We start from the raw sequence: 23601 nt of genomic DNA, 5'->3' as shown, positions 1-23601 counted from the left end.
TATTATTAATATTACAGGAATATTTATGCAGATGTTAGAGCATGAATGTGAGGTGTCACCCAACCAAACCTAGCCTATCTCTTATCATCTTTTCTAATATCATATCATAGATAAGATAAATCAAAAGGTCACTAAAAATTATTATTATTGTTCTAATTATAGCATCTGAGTTTAAATAGATAAAACAATAGTGGTCCTGTTTTGTATCACTGAAACACATTTTAGGAAATGTTTTGGAAATACAGTCATGGCCAAAAGTGTTGGCACCCCTGAAATTATTTCCAGAAAATCAAGTATTTCTCATCATTTCAGCCTGTAGTCTGCACTAAAGGTTACAGCTCCCAATAATCTCAGTCTAAATCCAAATTGGACTTCACTTAATGTTGTACAGTTTTACAGCTGAACTGCCTGCTTAGTGACTTTAGATCTGCAATGTTTAACTGATGATTTTCCCTGACAAAAAAATTAACAGAGGAGGGATTTCTGACACGTTACCTACTTCCAAAATGCATGGCAGAGGGGAACAGTCTGACTAGTATAAACAAACAACTTAATTTTGACAACTTTAGTGTGTTGGTCTCACAATAAAGTGAGTAAAGAAAAATTAAGGACACAAAATATGTTTTGCATGCATGATGCTTCTGTTTGGTTCAGTGTTGAAATATCAGATCCAAATATATTTTAATGTTTTAATTTAATAGTATTCCATGTAATATTACATTAAAAATGTACTTAGTTGAAAGTACACAGGTAACAAAAACCTACTTGAAGTACCTTCTGAAGCTAAAGTCTCTAAAATGTTTTTATATGATTACCTGTTTTATTTAAATTGATCTGTTCTTTTTTGTATAAATTCACTACAATAAATTAAATTAACTATTAACTTAAATAACTGTCTTAGTACTCCATTAGTAGTCTAATGGTAGTCTCCATTATCCCTATAATTAGTAATAGATCACATAGTCCAGTCCTTTCCAGGAAATTGAAAAATGCTGTCTGGAATAAAACTCTGAGGGAGAGATATTGAATCCTTTCTTTAGTTTGTTGGCCTACAAATAGTCAAATTCAAAAGTATTAAAAACTGGAATTACCCTAAATAATGGAATACCCATCGTGTTTTTAACTGTAGAATAACTGCCTTTGGATTTCTAAAAAATTAATAAATAACCCAATTTCCCAGAAGAAGAACACGACATCAGTGTCCTCAGTGGTGACTGCAGCCCTGTTGGGGAGTGATCACATGTTTTGTATGTAACATCTGAATATGCAAAGTAACTGATTACAATATAATAAATGTAGGGGAATAAAAAAAGTACAATAGCTACAAATGAAGACAGAGGGAAACGTGATTTGTACTTATCATTAGTTCAAACATCATCATTAAAAATACAAACCAATAAATGCAAAATTATATGTTGTTTCTTTTTTTTGTCATGTGACATGTTGACCTGCCTATATTTTAGTTTCCTTGTATTCTGGTGGGATAATGCATTAATCAAAGGCTTTAGGCCAGGAAATTGGTCCTCTAGAGCGGTGATCTCTCTCTGTTGCCCATTACTTCCTTTTTATTATTATTAATTCTTATTTATTGGGATTATGCTTATTAGCGCGTCTGTACTCTTGATTGTTGATTGCTGATTTGTTTTCCTTTTCTTATAGTGTGGATTGCCAGTATAGGTCTCTACAGGTTTGTACATCACTACGTATAATGTAAAACTTATCTAGAGAAAAGTCATGTGTAGTCTGTATTAATTTGACCGTATAGGCTCCGTCAGCCTAGATGGAAATGTGTGTCAAGTAACTTTCAGTTTGCCTGCCCTCACTCCACTGCAGGATGTGACTGCATGTGACTTTTTACCAGCATACAGAGGTGGAAGAAATTCACAGTTTATTTAATTTAATTCAGAATCTTACTGAAATTAAAGTGCAGAGGTTTTAGCAGCAACATGTACTGAAAGTGTAGATTGTTAATACTGACGCATCATAATAGCATTTTACTGTTGTGGCTGGTTGAGATTTAGCCAGTTTATACTGTTAGGTAACAGTGGTGGGAAGTAACTAAGCACATTTACTCAAGTACTATACTTGAGTAAACATTTTTAGGTACCTGTGCCTTACTTGAGTAATTCCATTTTCTGCTACTTCTACTCCACTCAACTCAGAGGCAAATATTGCACTTTATACTCCATTTCATGTATTAGACAACTCTAGTTACTTTTCAGATTCAGACTAATAACACAAAATACATTCAATAAACATATTATGTCGTATAGGTTGTTAAAACTTCATTGATCCAGGGGAAATTCATAAGCAAGCAGTGGTATATAAAATCAGCTCCACCTTTACCATCTGAAACATTCAAGGGATTAAAGTACACATTAATGCATCAACGATTATAATCCAATAATATAATATTATAATGAAATGTTTCATTGTGCATAATGAGAACTTTTACTTTAGCACTTTAAGTACAATGTACTGTTAATAAGTCTCTACTTTCCTAGAATTTTGAATGCAGAGTATTTCAACATTGTGGAATTGCTACTTCTACTCCTTCCACCACTGTTGGGCAGTAAAGTCCAGTGGTGTCAGGCACCTCGAAGGAGTCACAAGATAAATCTGATCTGACGTGAAATGATAAATGGGGTATGAAAGAGGAAAAAACTAAGTTCTGCTCCACAAATTCGTATCTGTGTTTTGGATTTTCTCTAATATTTCCTTTCTTTGTGAAATAATGGATCATTTTAAATCTTTGGGCCTCAAACAGCTAAATAAACAAAAAACTGTCTGAGAATTTTAGAGTGTCCTAAGTGTCTCTTTGGTGAAACTGCTAACTGAAATGGGACAAGGAGCCATGGAGGAAGAAGCGTTCAGATCCTTTACTTTGGGAAAAGTCATAATGCATCACTGTAAAACTACCCTGTCACAAGTTAAATTCCTGCGTTACACAAGTAGTTCCAGCAACATTTACATAAAGCACTGAAAGTGAAATTACAGTAGAACGGTCCATTTCACAGTTTTTTGTAATGAAGACTAGGCCCATTTTATTGGATTATTGCAGTTGATTATAGAAGCTACTTTTGCAACTGGACCAGCTGTATCTAATTTTAACGATACTGTCGGGCAGTTCAAACTCTAACACATACACAAATTTAGATAATTCTGGATATATTCAAGTCATAAAAACCTTACTTCTTAAAACAAATGAAAGATCTGTTTTGTATTACTGTGCGTTACTTCAACTTGTTTATGATTCAGAACTGTCTAAAGAACTGACTGTATCTCAAAACAAGAAAGTATAAGACATGTCACAGCAATACAATCCCAAAATTTAAACTTAATTTTAAAATATACTTTAAAACACTACTTTAACTTCACTGATACTGGATACAGTAGTACCTAGTACTAATACTAGCGTAAGAGGAGATATCATGGGTGCATCATGTGGGCGGCCGCCCCAGGGCCCGGATGGGTAGGGGTTTCAATGGTAAACACCACAAGAATGAGAAATACCAACAAAAAACAATATATTTTAAGGAGACAAGTTTTAAATAAATCATAAAGTAACATTTGAATTTCAAACAAATGTCAAACTTCTTGTTAATGACTTGTTTTTAATATGTCCTTTTTGTGCTTCTACTACCTTCTCCACAGCTCTCTGTGGCCCGCTTTTGTTCCTCGTCTGACTTCGTGCGCGGTTCATCTGCTCCATGTTGCTTAATGCTGGAACGCTTCTTGGACGCACTGCGGTGCTGGTGTGAGCACAAACAATTACTAGAATGGATGAGGGCAGCAGCAACGTAAACGGACTTAGTGGACTTTGTGAGTGAGTCTGAGGTCATGTAAACTTGGTTTAAATGACTTGGTAGCAGGTGGGCCCCGTGATGAAGCCCCCCCCCACTGTGATGAGCCCTCGAATACTAAAAACTTTAATTAATTGCCCAGGCTTTTATTCGCTTAAATCACTGAACTCACCCTACCTACATTTGGGACCAGCGTCTATATGGGACAGGCCTTTAATTCCTTTAACATGCCCTTGAATCTGAATGAATTATCGTTTAGTGCTTATTGTTTACGAAAATGAGCTAAGCGAAGCATGTCCATACCGACAAAAGTTTAAACATTTATACTGGTATGCACGATGTAAGCAGGAGAACCTGTGGGCTTCAAGCAGTTTTATACATCCAAAGAACTTCTATAAAAAACTAGACCAGGCCTCTAATTGAGACTAATTGAGAATACAATTGTTGATGCATGAATGTGTCCATCACTTTGATGTTGCAGCTGGTGAAGGTGGAGAACATTTTTATTACTTTACTGCTGGGTAGTCAGCGAATCCTCACGAAACAAAATAAAACTATACTAATACATCATATTTTAGGCTATATATTGTTTAAATCTGCAAAGTAACTGGGACTAGTGTTCTTGTAGTAGAATACAAGTAGGCTATAGCGTAGCATAAAGTGGAAATACTCAAGTAAAGTACAAGTACCTTAAAAATGTACTTACGTGCAGCCTAAATGGCCTCTACTTTTTTACCAAGGAATGTGTGTTTCAGCTTGTCTTCCTCCGCTGCCCTACAGGATGGCTGTGTTATCTTTTCCCGGCTATTAACAGGATATAAACATGTTGTAGTTTGACCAATGACAGCGCGCCTCTCAAACTTTGGGCAAGGCAACATGTGTAGTCGTCCCTGATTGGCTGGGAGCTGCACCAGCTGAACTAGACGTACACCGCGGCGGCTGATTGTTGAAGAAGTTCAAGATTCAAGATTTTAAAGTTGCCGGATCTGCTGCTGTACACAGGTCAGTTGAAATATGCCCAACCTGTGGCCTCAACTATTAAAGCATTCTAGCGAAGATTAGCGTCGACTATGTTATTTACAGATGTTTGTTAAAAACGTGATGCTTTAACGAGCCCTCAGACAAAAAAAAAAGAAAGAAATATGCTCTTCGGTTATTGCCTGAAAATAGTCCTGATTCAAGCCACGTTTTGTTTCCTTTCTCCGTATCATATCTGTATTTTATATTCGTTCACATCGACAGTAGCCTATGTTCAGTCAGCATTGCATCAGAAGAGCGTGTTCCTTTCTCGTATCTGTCGGTATCGCTGAGAAACGCGCGTATGGAGCTTATATTTTAAAAAATCATAACAGATATGGAGATACGGACACGTAGGATCGGGGCTGTCCGATTGGACATCGTGTGAAAATGATAGCCTACTTTGTTTCGAAACCTTTGTCTAATATCCGATTCACCCACTTTGTATGTAACTGCACGCACCGATTGTTCGTTAATAAAATGAGATTATATAGAGTGTGAAAGAGGGACATTGTCACCGTTATCAAGCGCATGTCGTGGCATCCCCGCCATGTAAATGTATTTCAGTACGGGACGTGATAACCTCAAGCCCGCCTTAGCACATATACATGAGGAAGTCACAATAGCGCAGTGAGGAGGAGATCTTTCTACAAGTGGTTATTCAGGTTTTAGCCCACTCCCTTCATTTCCATACTGTATCAAATTCTATCAAACTCTTGAAACTTGTTTAACATGTTCATCACAGTGAACATGAAGTTTGGATTATTTTTATTTTAGACAAGGTTACATAATTATGAGGTATCTTAGTGTAGACTTTTCAAATGAATCATATGCAGGTTGACCAGGAATCGATGCTTTTTTTAAAAAGATGATACTTGATGTCATTTGAGAGTTTGAAAAATATCTGCTGATGTTCTTCTCTTTTTTACATGATTAAGAGAAGATATAAAGTCAGTTTGGCATGGCAGGTAGAAACCCTAGAAACACAATACCCATGATCCTCGGCCGCTGTTGCCATGGAGAAGAGGCCTGTCCAAGGCATGAATCAGAGTGGTCGCAGCTGTGGCCTGGGGTAGAGTGGTCATCCACTAACCAGAAGGTTGGTGGTTCAATCCCCGGCTATAAGTCTTTGGGCGAGACACTGAACTACAAATGTGTGAATGTTATTTATGTTCTGATGAGCAGTTGGAACCTTAGCCTCTGCCATCAGTGTATGAATGGATGAATGTGATGTTGTGTAAAGTGCTTTGAGTGGTCGCAAAAACTAGAGAGACGCTATACAAATCCAGACCATTTAACATTACCATTCAGCGAATTCATTTGTTATTTGTTTTTATTTTTTTCAATTTGAAATGCACTTCGGGGGATAGAGAGAGGGAGAGGAAGTTAACATCTACTTCAAAGTTTTCATGTACAGAAGCTTGTACCTTTTGACTTTTTAAAATTATTTTTTATTATATTTTTAAGAGTTCTTAATCTTCTTTAATTGTACTGATGATTTAAGTGGGAGAGTTTCATGCACATCCGCTCCCAACTGCGAGTCCCCTAACATTGTCAATGGGAAAAATGACTGGGACTTCTACTGCTTGAATCACAGGTGTCTGAAATAGTTCCTCCCACTTTGCAACTTTATAGAGAGCCAAGGTCTTCACACATTGTCGTGGCTAGCCTCTGTTCCACTAACTTCTGTAACTCGATGCAATCTCTCATTCAGCATTTTTTTAATCATTCTTCATGGAATAATGAAACGTGTTCCTGGGGTTTACGTTCCATATTCTAAGACAAACCGCTATCCACTGCAGCATACTGAATATTAGAAATTGAAGCCTTCGTGATTTTAATAAACGATTACTACAATTATTAATTGATTGAGTTAACCTTTCTGGCTGTAGTCTCTGCTGTCTAAAAAAAACTAAAGCGTTCACTCCTCTCAGTCTTGCTGCTATTACTGACATGTCGGAACTAAACTCGACTCGCTCATGGGATCGCCTCCTCTGTTGAGCTGTGATGTTTAGCCTGCAAACATCTAGGTGGGAAACAACATGTGGGAAATTGTCTGCAGTAAAGGTAGCTAAAACCAAAAGTATTAAATAAACAACGATTGCTCTACAAAAAACGACAGTCCTTAATATAAACACATGAAGCGAGTCATGAGACCTACTGTTGAGAGAGACTCTTTCCCAAGGTTGTGTTTTTAGTCAGTAGCGTAGTTACGAATGTCTGCGTGAGTTTAAATGAGGTTTCCTTACTTCTGGAGAAAAACCTAAAAGGTCGGGTTTCACTTTGGCTGTCTGTTTCTTGGTCGGTAACAATCCACAGGAAGGTACTGGTCCCAAGCCGAGGAATAGTGCAGCATATCACCCTGTGTAAAACAGTACTTTTTACACTTTCTTCTTTTGTGCGGATTAAGCAATCCACATACAACATGTTTCTTAGTGATCTTTAGAGGTGCTGGTAGGCAGATTTTTTTTTTTTTGCCTTTGGATGAGGCCAGACTACCCTTCCTGTTTCCAGTCGTTATGCTAAGCGAAGATAAACCGTCTACTGGCTGCAGTTTGACATTTAGCGTACATCACCATTCTCATCAAACTCTTGACAAGAAAGGTTAGGTTTATTACCTAAAATGTAGAACTTTTCCTTTCAAATGAACGTGTCAGTGTCGTCAGTTGGACAAACTAGTAGAGATTTAAAAGTCGATAAATGACAGGAAACGAGGGGAGAGAGAAAGATGGGAAATGACATGCAACAAAGGGCCGAGTGCCCGTATCTTTAGCTCTTGGAGTTGTTACTTGAATCTGCACTTCAACTGTGTCACCACATAAAGATAATGTAGCACTGACAGAAATGAAAGCAAACTGGATGTTCACTGGGATGGATTCCACAACAAGCAGTTTTTTTAACCCATTCGGAAAAAAATGGAAACAACTGGCTTGCTAAACTGTAGAAAAAGTACATTAGACACACTGGTATGGTCCTTTTTAATCTTCACTGCATAGATGGTCAAAGGTTGGACTGTTGCTGTTATTCCCTCTTAAAGCCGAGTCAAACAACAGACACTCGCAGACTGGAAGTGACGTTGGAGTTGGAAGTCAGTTGGTGGTCACGTTTTGTATTTATGAATAAGGTTGGGAGTCCAAACCTGCTCCAAAATGATGTAACTGATGATGAAGCAGATCTTTAAATCAGAAGGCACATCTGGAAGCTCTCACTTTGTTTTTCGTGTTGGTGTCCATCCATTAATGAAAAACTTGCAGTTCAGATGTGTGCTTGGTACTGAAGTCTGCATTTTATGTGAAACTTCCTCTAACAGGAATCTGTGGAATGTAGCTTGAGTCGGTGTTTTCTTCCCTGTTAAACATCCCTTTTAAAACACTAGGTAATGCTCTGTAGGCTATGCTGTGCAGTCACATGAGCAGTTTACACTACAGACATAGGATGATACTAAAGTGACCGTGCGAGCTCTGTCACGTGTTTCTGCCCTTGAGTACAGGAGCAGCTTTCATTAGAGCAAACAGAGGGACACTTTGTGGTTTTGTGGTTCAGTCTTATACTGACTGCCTGTTGTCACTCTGCTTTGGTCGTTTGAGAACACCGGCATCAGCCTGTCAGCCTGATGTTTACACAACAGTCAAAAGCGGCTCTCAAATGGGGCCTTTCTAAAGTAGGAATTTCAGCTCAGGGCAGGATTTAGAAACGCCATCCCACCAACTTTTCCTGATATCAGTGACTGACTGAATTGAATTTAAAACATCATGTGAGAGCAGCAAGTTAGGCTTCTGGCTTAACAAACCAGCCTCAAATTATCATGCTGTCTGCATGGAGTGGAAAAACTAGCAGTAAGTAAACAAAGTGTGCTGGAGTTAGTTAAACACCTCAAAGGAAGAGCAAATGCCGTAAAGGTACCTTTTCTAGTTTTTAGTGGTTCTATGAAGCAATGTTTGAACAAGTGGTTCTTCATTGTTAGTTCAGTTCATGTGCACAAGGTCACGATATATATATTCCTGCTGACGCCATTTTGCTGATTGACAGTTGACGACGGACAACAAAGCACAGCAATGCAACTACAGATGCACTATTTTAAAATGTTTCTCAGCAAAATATTTGTTTGCTAACTAAAAAGTCCAAAGGGCACTTTGTTTTAAGTTTTATTTGCTGGGTTATAAAATTACATTTTATGTCATTTTATTTCTGTAAAACTTAGAGGTTACGTGGCCTGATGCAGTGCTGGTAGCTGTTGACGGGTGCGTGACCTTTGTTCCACTTTACAAATCCCCTTCGACATACATTTCTCCACTGTGTGACCATGTGACTGGGAGTGTGCAATTTCATCAGGGAGGTCGGGACCTGCAGTCTTGAGCCTTGGTTGTCTTGTGCAAGGTCGGCCTTTGTGTTATAAAACCAGGGGGAACGTGAGTCAGGCAGAGGGTTGGAGCTGATGAAAGAAGTCCCACTGAAGCCATCCAGCAGTCATGCAGTGACAAACCACCAGCCATAACCATATTTCTCTGTGACCTGTGTGCCACATTCAGCACATATGCATATGAGAGGGTTTAGTCTCTTCCTGTTCACACTTTTACAACTTGCTTTTAGAGTGTTGCCCATCCACCATACAAATAAAGAAAAAGTATTTTAGTTGCCTTGGAGCGTCCTCCTGCACAAGAATATATTGACTCATCCTTCTATTTAGATGAGTTCCCTCTGGGCATGCTGTACTGTTTGTAAAACTGTTAAATTATCAATGAGGTACTGGCAGATGGACTGAAGCACATCCAACAAGATCCAATAAGTCAATAACTAATGAATTTCAGTTGTTTTAATATTAACATTTTTAGAGCAGCATCAATAGTGAACTGCTATCTGTTCTCCTACTTCAGTTAGCTGCAGACGTGTTTGAAGAATGTGAAAGTTTAGACAGCAACCAGCTCGTCGTGTTGTAATGTGTCTGGGTTTTCTTTCAGGTTACAAGGGAGTTGTTGTCTGAACACGTCTGGTTTCAGATTTTTTTTAAATGGTTTTGTCCTTCCTCTTTAGTGAACTATATTAGGCAAACAGAAAATCATTGACACACAACCAGGATGTGGAGGAGCCATTGAGCCATACAGATTACCCTGACGACAGGGCTGCAACTAATGATTATTATCGCCATCTAATAATCTTAAAAACAACTCAGTTTCTCATTTTAATGAAATACTTTTACCATTCTAACAAGATGTTTTTACATTTTCTTCTCACGCCATACTAAATGATTCTGATTTCAAGAGACGTGCTTCTTGCTATAATAACATATAATTTGATCTTGTTATAACAGACTGAGACTAAAGCTAAATGTCCAAGGAAACAGCAGTCTATTATAGATTATTATATTATGTATTATAGAGTATAACATTAATTAAGACCCGATTGTTCTTATATATAATGTGCTCTTTAGCCTTGGTAACTAGTTACTAATGTAGGTTGTTAGCTACTTAGCTGAACATGCTAACAAATGCATCTTACATTATAGCAGGCAAACACCATTTAATGCATTCCTTATATTTCTGCACGTTTGTTCTTAGTTTTAGAAGGTCTTAAAAAGGTACCACCCTCCAAACAAATGTCATCTATCTCTTACTACAGCTCCACGTATTGATTAATCCACTAATTGTTTCAGCTGTGCTTGATATTCTAATTTACACAGATTAATGTAGCAGCGGTGAGAAGGCTGATTCTGTCTGTTTACACCTGGCATTGACATGCACATGCATTTTGCCTGTTGGTGTTGTTGTGGCTTCTTTGCTTCTGCTTAAGCAGAGGATGTCAGTTGAGTAAGCGGTTCTTCAGCGTGGCCCAGGACGTGTATTCGCGTACACACTGTTATAAGAATATGGCAGTATATGGGCCCGACCACCTCCACCACATGGTCTGAGCGATTGGATCTCAATGCGTCCTCAACGGGTGCATTCACACCTGTACTTAAAGCTGTCCTCTTGTGATCAGATCACCCCAGGTGTAAACAGGGATATATTGAGATTTGGAAGCGACCGTCTTGTCAAAATGGGATTAAGTGTTGTTTTTTTAAAGGCTCGATGTGGTAATCCTCATGTGATTAGACTGTAATAATGAGCTTAAGTCATTTGACCTGATGCTCAGTGCCCAAGCTGACAAACTGCTTGGGTGTCACGCTGCTTTTGGTTTTCACAGTCCCACGAAGAGGAACACTTTATGAGGAAATCAAGTGTTACTGACCCATCTGGGGAGTATTTTTTGTAACTTCCTGGCTGTGGTTTGGGGTGAGTGTTTTAAAACTACAGCTGTAGTCTGCTCTGAAGCTGCTGCCAACTGATGTTCTGTTATGTGTCAAATGAACCAGCTGCCCTCCCTCCCCTCTTGCCCACTTTTTTCCAATGTCTTGTGTGGACTTGTGTGTGGGGTGACCCGCTAGCTGGCTCTGCCATTGGCTTGTCATCCTCTCAGGCCAAGTATGGAGACTAGAGGTGGTGGTGGTGTGTGTGTGTGTGTGTGGGGTGTTGGAGTACCTTTTGCCTACAACAACTCTCAGCCAAGCAGGGCACCAATGACATTTGCCTGCTGTTGGCCATCTGACAGAAAGACACACTCATAAACCATATTTTAATTGTTGCTAAATCTATTAATTACTCTTGATTAAAGATTTAGTCTGTTAACAAAATACTAAAGTCCCCTTAATATCTCTGGGTGTATTAGGAAAAACCATTGAGGAGGACTGCTGTATAGTAAAAGTGGATTTTTGCATCAATGTGACGAAATACTTTGATTTATCAGTTATTTAATTTGCTGAGTTAACCAAACATCGACATTACTTTCAGTTTTTTGTATCCATAAAATTGTTTATTTTACTATATATATATTTGATATCATGACGTAAAATTACATATACCATTATGGGATTTAGAATAGGATGTTATCCATATGACCCACCTCTACGTTTCAGCATTGTAATAGTAATACACGTTTCTGTTACACTCTACAAACATCCATGTGTGTTTTGCTTGCTACGGTCACAGCTGACTACGCTTAGTCTGCTCTCACACTTGTTACTTTTCACCCAGTCTTTTTTGTACCAGACAACTTTAGCAGAAATGTTTAAATCCATGTATAATATGTGCCAAATATGAATTTCCCACATATTACTCACAGTTTTCATTTGTCTCCGTTGAAGATGAAGTAAAACAAGGTGCAGATTGTCTCAACTGTGGTTAATTACCTAGAAATTGTGACTTATCCATCTTAGACACCAAGGAATCTGCACATACAGTACGCTCCGCTTTGTGTGTGTCTATCAGTTTAGTCAATGTTAGTGCTCACACACTCTGGGATATCAGTACAAAAATAGGGCATTTTGTCATATCTGTTATTTAGAATATACAGACCATCTTGTAATTGGTGCGTAATTCTTTGTTCAACTACTTTAATCAGTTCAGATGCCCGGCAACACAAGAATTGCACATGCTGTGTCCAGATAATGTACCCTATGATAAGATATCGGTCATTCGGTCTTAATATAAACACTACTGAACAATGCTTGAATCACTCAGATCAGCTCTTAGTTCATTCTGAATCAGTCTGGCTTAACCTAATTTGTACACTAGTTGTACACACACCTGATAGCCAGCTGTAATTCACTTTATTGTGTTTTCACAAGGACACAAAGCTCAGGACAGTAGATGGGTTTGGAAAAAAAACTCTGTGGGTTTTAACCAACCTGCTACTTTAGTTGCGCTCCAGTGAGTGGCTAGCAGTGCCTCATGCGTCTGTGTTGCTGTTTGAAAGGGGCGTGTTTCTGCTATTCATAGTTGTGAGAACCTCAGAGGTCTATTAGAGGTCAGTGTGTGTCCTTCTAATAGCAACTGTTGCAGCAGAGGGCCTTTCAGATAATTATACCTCTCTGCCTCTGGACACATTTGCAACCTTTCTTCATATACACACTGTGGGATTGTGAGTATAGAGATTCATTATACCTTCGTTTGTCACTAGTCAATGCTAAACTTTTTGAACAGGCATTTGGCTGCATTTGAATTTGTCCTGCATGGCGCTGACATAGAAGTGGCGGTTTGCTTGTATTTCATGGTGGCTAGTAGTTACACCTGTAAGACTCAGTGGAGCAATTGTGAGTTTTGGGGGGGGGGGGGGGGGGTGATTATTGTATTTTTAAAAAGAACCGAACAGCTTTAATTAATCTTGCCTCTTGCCAGTAGTTTACTCTTTGTTTTGATATTTGCATTAAGGTAATTATCTTCAATCTCCTTTGGTCTTTCACCACATTATTCGCTTAAATATTTACATTGACTTAAGTTGCCATTAAATGTCAATTAAAGAGAAGCAGCTTTTCGAGAATACTTTTCCCCAGTTGGCATTGGTCCTATTTGTCATGGGCTCTGTGTTAATAATAGAAGTAGGTGAGAAGTCAATTGTTACCTCTGTGGTGGTTGTGCACTTGTTCTTTACCGACTAATCTAGAGGTCATCTGAGTTGAAACCTATGTAGATAAAGCCGCCCAGTCAGATAAAAAGACAAACTTAACATTACACTTTGATGAATGTATTTCCATACTCGGATGTAATAATTGAAAAGTAATTGCTGGTTAAATAGATTAGTTGGTGAGTTTAAATAGGTCTTTCTTGCCACAGGCTTAACTAATTAGCATTTTACATTAACATGTAATTACAAGGCACAGGCGGTTCCGGCTATCATTCAGCTGTTATATTAAAATTTTAGTGGAACTGCCATATATCCAGGACCTTGCAGGTGTCAGCCCAATAAGTGTAAAACATCCAGATCCAGACCAGAAATCCTCACTTCGCTTCAGACATAAGCAGTGTAGCGTCTAGCGCAGGGTGTCCAGTGTTGTCTCTGGTCGTGGACTTATGTCTCCATGGAAGCTTGTGATCTGAAAGTCTGTGTGAGTCATATTTCCTTCCGTCTGAGTCATATTTCCTTCCTATGTCGTTGTTTTCCAAGTGGAAGCAACTGTTGAATAGGATACCACATCTTCCTTTTGTATACATTTATTGAAGTGCAGAACAAAAACTAGTACTACTGGTTTTATGCTAGAGGTTTGTCTATAAAAACAATCTCCATCTTGTAGTTTTATGGACTTTAAACATAAAGACAGCTCAAACAAAGCTTATTCAATACCGTGTATATTTTCAACGACCTACTTTTCTTGTTCTTTTAAACGACACGTCACTACTAGTATTTCATTTTGTCCTCTGGATGATTCATTATCTTTTATATGTCACCCATTTAATGGTGAACATAGCATGAGACAGTAGAAAAAAAGAAAAATGAATGGTGTGTATCCAAATCAAGATCAAATATTTGAAGTGGTCATTTCTGACGTATTTTTGTGAAAGGACATCGTGTTCAGATCTTTTAAAAGTAAGGTTTCTGCGATTAGGATGGCCTAATGGAACTAATCATTGTTATGTAAAACATTAAACACTTTATACATCTGAATGCTGGAAGGCAGATCTTAAAATTGCCATAGCCAAATAATCGAATACAGTAACGCTGAAGTGGTGGATCATCACTGAATCACAAGGCTGAACACTGGATGATTCACTATGGAGTTATCACTGAACCTTTATTTTGGTTTTGTACTGTATGTGTCTCTGTTGTTGTTATTATGACATAATTGGGCCAGAAATAAGTATTAATACCAGTGCTTTATCATGTTTGCTTGCTGCCAATTGCTTGATAGTAACAGGAACAAATTAAAGTATTTTTGAATAGTGTTGCCCCAAAATGCATTTCTCATTATGGACCTGGTTTGTATGTCTCATTTTGTCTGACCATCAGGCCAAAACCTATACATTTTCAATTTACTATAACGTTAAGATAAGGAAAGACAGAAATTGACACATGTGAGAACCTTAAACAAAAGAACGTTTGTAGTTTTTATTTAAAAAATGACTTAATCGATTATCAGAATAGTTACCTAATTTTCGCAGCTCTATTTCATGTGATCCATCTGTCTCTTCCTATGTTTTCTAAAACTGAACTAAAATAAATAAATCTTTTAAAAAGAAAAAAGAATTTTGTATTACATAGGGTATATTCAGCATTGCATGTAGTTGTGAATACACTGACACAGACAAATTGCCTTCAACTCTGAATGGAACCACTGTTCTTCAGTTTAAGGGGACTGTCCTGTTTATGTATAATGGCCTAAAGCAAGAGACCCATTGATAAAAAAAATGAAATGCAACATCATACTGTATCAAGGTACTCAGCAAGACCGTTTCCTTTTGATGTCAGGAACATTAAATTAAATGGCACAAAATAAAGGTTTTCTTAACATTACAGTAAAAATTATTACACTCAAAATGGATGGTAAATTGGTATGTACAAATGTACATATCTCTGCGCTATATTGAGTCAGAGACACATCCAGCAGAAGTGCAGAATTAAGGCTGAAAGATTCCAAATGTAATCATTTTCTCTGTGTTTCCCTGCAGGGTCAGTGAAAAACAGTCATGCAGGCTCAGGAAGTCCTGAGACAGCTGCGGATTCCCGAGCTGGATGGTCTTCGGCAGTACCTTCGCGACTTGCCAACCAATGCGCTCATGGGCATGGGTGCCTTTGCAGCTATCACCACATACTGGTTTGCCACCCGGCCGAAAGCCCTCCCGCCACCCTGTGACCTTGGCCTGCAGTCAGTGGAAATAGCAGTAAGTGATTTCTTGGTAATATCAAATGCCCTGATTGAATTCATGCAATGGGGGATCCTACAACACAGACAGAAATGATAAATCTGTCCATCCACTGTCGTGTAATGCTGTGTACTCGAGAAATAACTGAAGCTTAACTACTGAAATACAGAAGAAATCTGGACTACAGATCTCATTCAGCAGGAATGTCAATGGGATCCCCTCCAGTAATTTAAATCACAGCTGAAGTTGGTGGAGTTCTGTAACATCCTCACTCCTTGTCACATTTCAAGTGCTAAAAAGTTGAGCTCAGACTAGTTAAAGTTGGCTTTATTGATATTTGGGGTTTTGTTTTATCGTTCTTTATCATCACTTTCTAATAAGGCACCCTTTTTAAGGATTTATTGGTTGTAATCAATGCTTTTATTTATAGTTAATAAGTTATTTACCAAAGCTTAATTTAAAGCATTAATAAGAATAACGTTTAGGTTGCTAGGTTGTGAAAAAAAAGTTTATCCTTCTCCAGCAGGACGCTTGTTTTGTCTTTTCAGCTACCTGATGGTTGACCACTGCACACCTGATGAGACCTTAATTAATGACTTATAAACAGTAACTGCAAACTTAATGGCTTACTAGAAAGTGAGAATCTTGTGAGTATTAAATTAATGATTTATCAACATTGATATATCCGTATTGTTACCAAATAGAAAGGATAAAGAGCCAAAGCCAAAGGCAACCCGTTCCTCATTCCTATAATTTTCTGATAGTATTAGTAAACAATGTATTCACCATTAACTATGGTAAGAAGTTTAGCATAAATTTGAGATCCAGCAGTGTTGTTAGGCCAGGGTAGTCATGGTGTAGTGGTAGCTGTGGTGACGAAAGATGCAAATATCTCTTTCACGGAATCTCAAATTGAAACATCAAGATCGAGTTAGTAGACAAAACTTCACAAAAGCTGAAATTGCAACAGTTAATCTTTAAAAACAAATTAAAGTTTGCAACAGAGGAAGGAGAAAATTAAGACCTTTGGTTTTACGTGACTTGCACCAACTAATGCTTCCTCTGTCCCACTACTTTCTGTCACATTTCAGCTCAAACTACACCTGCTGCTTCATCTACTATACGGCAGTGATTTTCAAACCTTTTCATGCCAAAGACGTCTAAACTGACACAAATTAGATCAGCTCAGGGACCCTCATTTGATAAGATTTTGTTCTAGTTCCCACATCAGATAAGATTTTTGCTTTTAAATGTTTTATTACAGAAAGTGTGTGAAACCCATGACCATAACAGTCAAACATTTTACAGTCATTGTGTTACTTATGCATAGAATTATAGCGAAGATAAATGATTCCCCTGGGGGTCCCCAGATCCCTTTTTGTGAACCATTGCTATACAGGATGCATGTGTGTGTGGTCATCAAAATATCGCACAAATCAAATCAAACGTTATTTATATAGTGCCTTTCGTGCAAAATTGCAATACAAGGTGTTTTTAATAATACAATGAAATGTTAAGATAGATTAAGGGAATGCTAAGCTAAAAAGGTATGTGAAGTTTTATTTTAAAGGTGTTGTGAGACAGTAAATACAACCTCCCTGTAGTTCTTTGTCCTTACCCAGGGACAGTGTTGGGCAAGTTCCTTATAATAAGTTACTTGTTACTTATTACTCCTAAAAAAGTAATATTGTTACTTTACTTATTACTGGGTGATTAAAAGTAACTAATCACGTAACTATATTACTTCCACTGCTGCACAAGTTTCACATTGCTGTGCTGCTTTAGCAGATGCTTCAATAAATGAGATATAGAATTGTTTGTGATTGAAAGTTTGTTGCTGGTTGCACAAAGTTTACAACGGACTACAATGTTCTTTGCATCTTAGACTGTGACACAATAATGGCGATATCTTACAGCTGTGACTAACTGAACAACAGAAGGTCCGGTGCCGCTGACCTGCCACACAGTCGCACATTCACTTTAAGGATGGCGCGTTCAATAACGCACTAACACAGCGTTACTTGGATTAGTACCTGTAATATTATTACTGTTTTGGTAATAGTAATCCCTTACACTGCTAGTTACTGGAAAAAGTAATAATATTAGTGCCCGAGGGAACAACCAAAAGCCCAGTGCCAGAGGACCTAAATGATCTAGAGGGAGCATACATTAAAAACATGTCTGACAAATATTAAGGCACTAGTCCATGGAGAGATTTGTACATCAATAAAGGGACCTTAAAAACTATTTGAAAACTGACAGTCATCCAATGCAGGGACTTAAGGACAACTGAGGTGTGTGCTGTCATTCTAGATCAGAAAAGACAGCATTGTACTAATCATGCCTGCTGCTGAAAGAAGCATGCGTAAGTCTCCCAGTATCAACACATTCTGCAGGTGTGCAGGTGTACCCCAAAATAAATCCATGTTCTCCACATTCTCACGTGCTGACAATTAGAGAAATGTTGTAATGTGTCATGTTGTTGAGGTGTGGAAGGTTCGTCAGTAGTACTGGTCATAACTTTACGAATAACGAATTTTTTTCTTGTAGGGTGGAGAACGTGCAAGGAGGTCAGTACTGAACGTTGGTGACGAGTTAATGACACACTACTACAGCGATGCTCGCACAATGTATGAGGTGTTCCAACGAGGGCTCAGAGTGTCAAGTGAGTGTATCTCTTGTGTCGGTTAAATATGAAACTCTGTGAAGACTTATGGTTACAATTCTTTCAGTGAATGTAGAGAAAAGTGAGCTTTTTTTTTCTTTTGCAGATGATGGACCTTGTCTAGGATCAAGGAAACCTAACCAGCCATACGAGTGGCAATCTTATAGAGAGGTGAGACGTGGACCACAGATACGGAAATCATTCTCCTTGTCCCCAATACACAACTAACCGAGTCACAATACACTTTTTTTTTTCTTTTGCACAGGTGGCAGACAGAGCGGAGAATATTGGTTCTGCTCTTCTTCACAAAGGACACTCTCACACAGGAGACAAGTTCATTGGCATCTTTTCTCAGAACAGGCCAGAGGTACAACAAGTGGCACAATAGAAAAGTGGCTGAAAAGTGGGCTTGTTGAAAAAGGCTAAATACAACAAAGTGCAATGGAAACAGACTTAGTGAATAAATCATTACGTACATGAAGCTTCCCTGTCTCCGAAGAGATGAAAAGTAGTGGCAGACGAAAACATAGTGGATGGAAATGCAAATTAATTTGCATAACATTTACATAAATTTGCTCTATATTTGGATGACCTTGCTATTATACCTTGCTTCGTCCTTCTCTATTTAATCCTTCGTCCTACTGCCTATTTAATACACGCAGTAGTTTACTCCATAGTGAGCAGTAATGAACCATCATCCAATGAAGCACCAATGTGCGTATTATGTGATGCGTCAGCAGTGAACCAGTAGACCCGAACCTTTTGCTAGGAGAGCAAAGTTTAAGTCAAGCCTGATGTTGACTTACAAATAAAATAATGATTCCCTGTGTCGTCCTCACAGCGAGGAATACAGTTTATTAATTTTACACTGGTGTCAGATTGGTACTTAGCATCAGCTGATTCCCAAAGCCCAGGTATTGGTATCCGCCAGCTGTAGGTGAATGGAATATAAAATGTGGGATTGGTAGCAGAAAGTATTATATATACAGCGGGCAATACAGTTTTTGTTCCATTTCAGAAACGTATGGGGGCATTGCATATAAGAAGAATAATTCTGATACTCTAGTTAAAATGGCGGCATGTAAATATAAAGTGCAACACAGTAATTAATCTAGTAAATATACACTGTCGACAAGAATACAAGTAAAAAAAGATCATAAACATATGTTATCCAAACAGGAAGTTAAATTAATGGTGCTCAGAATATTATGTTAGTAGCACATTAGCCTCAGACACTGTAATGGCTAGCTTGATTAGCAGATAACTGATCACAGCAAAACTACTCAAATCACAAATTAAGAATAACTAAACAGCTTCAATCAAAAGAGTACCTACAGATAACGCTCCCAACAAGGACATTTGGGGAGCAGATAAAATGTGCCTTGTCAATATGTACTTGGTCACATATTTGGTAAAATGGTGTGTGGATTAAACTGCTAGGGAAATGTGCCAGAAATGGTCGCTTCTAACAACAGGATGTTCAACTAAAGCCATTAGCTGGTGGCAGAATTTCGACAGTGAAAGGACAGAGTTGTTTTTCCAGCTATGTGAGATTCATCCAAACAATTAAAGATCTTTCTCTCAAGGAAAAGTCAGTAACTGGACATTGAGTGTGTTTTTTTGCCAAACTATTTGAGGCATCCCTAGCACTCTAAAAATATTTTACCAACCATGGCATTGATTCCTACTACAGCCATATTATCAGCATTTCTATTAGATCTTAACACAAATCGTAATGATCAGCTGTACAGGGTAAAAATACTGACTGTTTTCGTTGTTTTATGACTAAAGCTCCTAGAGGCCTTTGGTTTTGGTAGGTGTTGGGGAAGTATATAATTAGATTCTTTTCACATGTAATGTTGACCTGTTTTCTGTGTTTTCTCAGTGGACCATATCAGAGCTGGCCTGTTACACATACTCCATGGTGGCAGTCCCTTTGTATGACACACTTGGCACAGAGGCCATCGGATACATTATCGACAAAGGTACACAAAAGGGCACTTTCAAGCACTAACAAGCACACCAGCTGCAGCGCTATTACAACTCCAGATCAAGGATACTGACTTGGTGCTGTCTGTTTTTTCAGCTGCCATCTCAACAGTGATCTGCGACATACCCGAAAAGGCTAAGATGATTCTGGACTGTGCCAGTGGAAAAGGGCGAACGGTGAAGAGGATTGTGCTCATAGAGGCATTTGACAGTGACCTGGTGACCCGTGGCAAGGAGTGTGGCATTGAGATTCTGAGTTTGAAGGAGTTTGAGGTGAGAATAACACCCTAATCTCCTGATATTTTCATTGATTTATGTTTAAAAAGGTTTGTCAATCCCACGACATTTAATCTTTTCTGTAAAATATTACAATGTGTATCTACTGAGTATCAGGTGTTCATAAAAAAGTAGCTGTCCCTCCTGTTGTTGCTATTTGAGTTTGTTATCCAGTCATGTTCTGGTAGGAACTAAATTGAAATTAGGCCCCAAGGCGTTTGTCTGTTTTCAAGCATGATTATTATCACTTCCTGCAGACACGCTCTCTCAATGTTTGTTTTTTTCTAGGCCTTGGGTGAAGCCAACCACCAGAAACCAGTGGTGAGTAGGAACAGCACTCCTCATTTGACCTGTTGAATGACAAAAAAAACCTCTTAATTCTTGCTAGATTGCTACAAGGATCACCTTTTCAACTTAGATAATTCACATGTAATCAGCAGGACTCGGCGCTAAAATACAGCATCGCACATTTCTAATGCAGTAGCCTTCATATGCATTAGTGTAGATCTGATCTGATTACAGCCCCCTCAACCAGATGACCTCGCAATAATCTGCTTTACATCTGGAACCACAGGTAATTACACAGCTTGTTACAACTTTAACCTTTTGGAGATGTTTTGTGGGTTTTTGTTGCTCATCTCATGTATAATCATGATTATCATTTTCCTTTCAGGAAACCCAAAAGGTGCAGTGCTTACTCACGGAAATGTAATCTCCAACACTGCAGCTTTCATTAGAGTGACAGAGGTAAACATACAAACAACTTGGAATATGTCAAATTTAAGTGTTGAATCTTAAGATAAATTACACTGTCTAATAGTGTATGTTTGATTTGGGTCCCCTTGTTTTTAAAGTGAAGGCTTTTTATTTGATTATCTTATTAAAAACTCCCTAAACAGTGTCCTCTGACTGTCCAGCTGCTAAACTCTACACAGGATGATAATGTTGATACACTCATCTGATTCACCTTTTAATTATTACCATGTGCACACAGCAATAAGCTTTACAAGCATCAGCAAGTGATTCACTGACTTTCTTTTAGCCATGGACATATAAGCACACCTATCTTCTTGGTGGAGGCATTTAGTTGTGTATGCAAAACATCTGCTGCTTACCCTACTTAGAGCTGGGGGGAAACTCCTTTTTTATGTTTTTATTTAACAAAAAAAATCTGATTAAAAATGATTTATGTTTTTGTTTACTGTTAATATTCTCCTAAAAACACACTAGAACTGAATATCAAAGAGAAGGCAGTAAAGAACTACTTTTTGTGGTAAAGAAGCAAATAATATTGTCTACCATAAAGTTCTCTAACAGTGCAACTGTAAAGTAGGAGGGGTTCAAAAGGGTACATTCACTATTGTCATTGGGCGCATCGGTCAGAATGCGCAGAAGGAAGCCAGGAAACTATGAATATCCTCTGAAAAACGTTTTATTTCTTCCAATTCAGATGAGGCATTTGTCAACATAATGAGGGAAAAGAAACACACATGAGTTGTTCGATCTGAAAGAAAGCAAAGATAAGATTAGAAACTAAACTCACATGTCCATTTCAAAGAAATAAGGAGACAGACATCTAAATTAAGTTTTCATAAACATAGGATCAAACTAAAGAGTAAATTAAACTTCTTACTAGAACTGCCGCCCCATGTGGAAGTGAAAGAGAGTGCAGTCCTTAAATAGTGTGAACAGATGAACTCAATCAACTCAATTAGGAGGAATGAAAGGTGGAAGTGGGAGCCAATCAGTGATTAGAACAGGAACTAAAGGAAGTGAACAAAATAAAGATAAATTGCTACAACTACAGTAACTAAAAGTGATTATGAGTAGGATTCGTGCATTAATAATAGAGCATTTACACAGACACAGAGTTCTTCGTTTTACTCCCCTTATTATGGAAAGCACAAGAAACAACTATTTGTTATTTGTTAGATAAATGTATAACAATGCAGAAAATAGCATCCTCCCCCTTCTCTTTTCACCTCTGAATGAATTGTGCCCAACCTCTGAAACCCACACCCTTGCAGTCATGCGATTTGGATCAAATAAAATGTAAATACTAAGCGGTTCGATGGACCTTGCTTAACATCTAAAATCCCTGTCAGACTTAGGTTGACCCTCTTTGACCCCTTTATGTTTTCCTGTCCTTCTTGTCTCCGTTCCTCTGTCTTCTTCCTGTGTCCGTTCACTCCTCCTCCTCCTCTTCCTACCCTGTGTGTTTTGTCGTCCAGGGCACACTGAAGCCTAACAAAAAAGATGTGCTTATCTCCTTCCTCCCTTTGGCCCACATGTTTGAGAGGGTGGTGGAGGTACAGTATGCCATGTTTGACCTGCATACATGCATGTGTTTTGTGTGTCCCCTGCAGGTACACTGCATGCTGGACCTCCATGACATTCATGTATCCTATCTCCCCCTAGCTCACATGTTTGAGAGGGTTGTACAGGTATGTGTTGGACTCGTTTACCTTCAGACATATTGCATGATGAAATTACTAATGTAGTTTAAAGAGTCATAGGACTAAATTATGGCTCTGTAATGAGTTTTCATTTTGTTTTTAAAAGCAACTGTCTTATAAGTAGGTTTTGTTTGTAAATTATAAAAAAAATGTGAGAGGTTTGGGAATATTGATAGAAGTGCTCTATTTGCTTTTAATAACAATATTGAAGTGTAATGGCTTTTAAGATCTCCTTCAAACTTAACCTCTTCAGCTTTAGGGCTGGGTTTTGAAAACTTTTCGAGTACTGAAATGTGTCGCACTGAGGGTGCCTAAAACTCTACTAAACATTGGCATTAAATGATTGGCCAGATTCACAATTCCATTTTTATGTATAAACTTAATTTATTTCTGACTGTATTTTATATTTGCGAGGTCTATAGCTGCAGATAAATTAAATACTCGTCCTTTTAAGAAGCTTAATTTAAAAAGGGTATTAAAGAAACAAGCATGTTTATTATACTCAAAGAAAGTATTATTGTTGTGCTATCTATAGTGAAACTCGGGAATCATTTTGGCACAGGTACCAAAAACTTTCAACAGACACCCAGCCCTCTTCAGCTTTAAAGAAAGCGAGAACCTGTGTGCAGTGTTAGCATAGCCAAAAAAACACGACACATATATTATTAAGCTTAATGTCCTTCTGTTTCAATGAATTTTGTGATCCATAAATGACCAAGGAGCCT

The 23601-nt window shown here is 38.2% G+C and overlaps 1 protein-coding gene across 3 annotated transcripts in view; it reads left to right on the top strand.

The window, feature by feature from the left end:
* Positions 1–4683: 4683 nt before the first annotated feature.
* acsl1a (acyl-CoA synthetase long chain family member 1a) overlaps positions 4684–23601 on the top strand; it is a 24308-nt gene continuing 5390 nt past the window's right edge. Inside the window, exons 1-11 of one of the 3 annotated variants that reach the window (XM_038713312.1) lie at positions 4684–4805; positions 15296–15508; positions 18041–18155; positions 18262–18326; positions 18421–18522; positions 20041–20140; positions 20242–20417; positions 20709–20741; positions 20943–20994; positions 21094–21167; positions 22787–22864. In XM_038713312.1, the coding sequence (XP_038569240.1) occupies positions 15314–15508; positions 18041–18155; positions 18262–18326; positions 18421–18522; positions 20041–20140; positions 20242–20417; positions 20709–20741; positions 20943–20994; positions 21094–21167; positions 22787–22864 (990 nt within the window). In that variant the 5' untranslated portion in view covers positions 4684–4805; positions 15296–15313. Of the gene's footprint in view, positions 4806–12619; positions 12774–15295; positions 15509–18040; positions 18156–18261; positions 18327–18420; positions 18523–20040; positions 20141–20241; positions 20418–20708; positions 20742–20942; positions 20995–21093; positions 21168–22786; positions 22865–23601 lie in introns of those variants that run through there. The other 2 variants (XM_038713311.1, XM_038713313.1) reach the window with 2 other exon arrangements.

This window comes from Micropterus salmoides, unplaced genomic scaffold (genome assembly GCF_014851395.1).
Source record: "Micropterus salmoides isolate LMB-PRFRI ecotype aquatic unplaced genomic scaffold, ASM1485139v1 Ms_hic_scaffold_12, whole genome shotgun sequence".
Classification (NCBI taxonomy): Eukaryota; Metazoa; Chordata; class Actinopteri; order Centrarchiformes; family Centrarchidae; genus Micropterus; species Micropterus salmoides.
The sequence above is the reverse complement of the archived record's forward strand: the minus strand, read 5'-3'. Positions and strand labels throughout refer to the sequence as shown.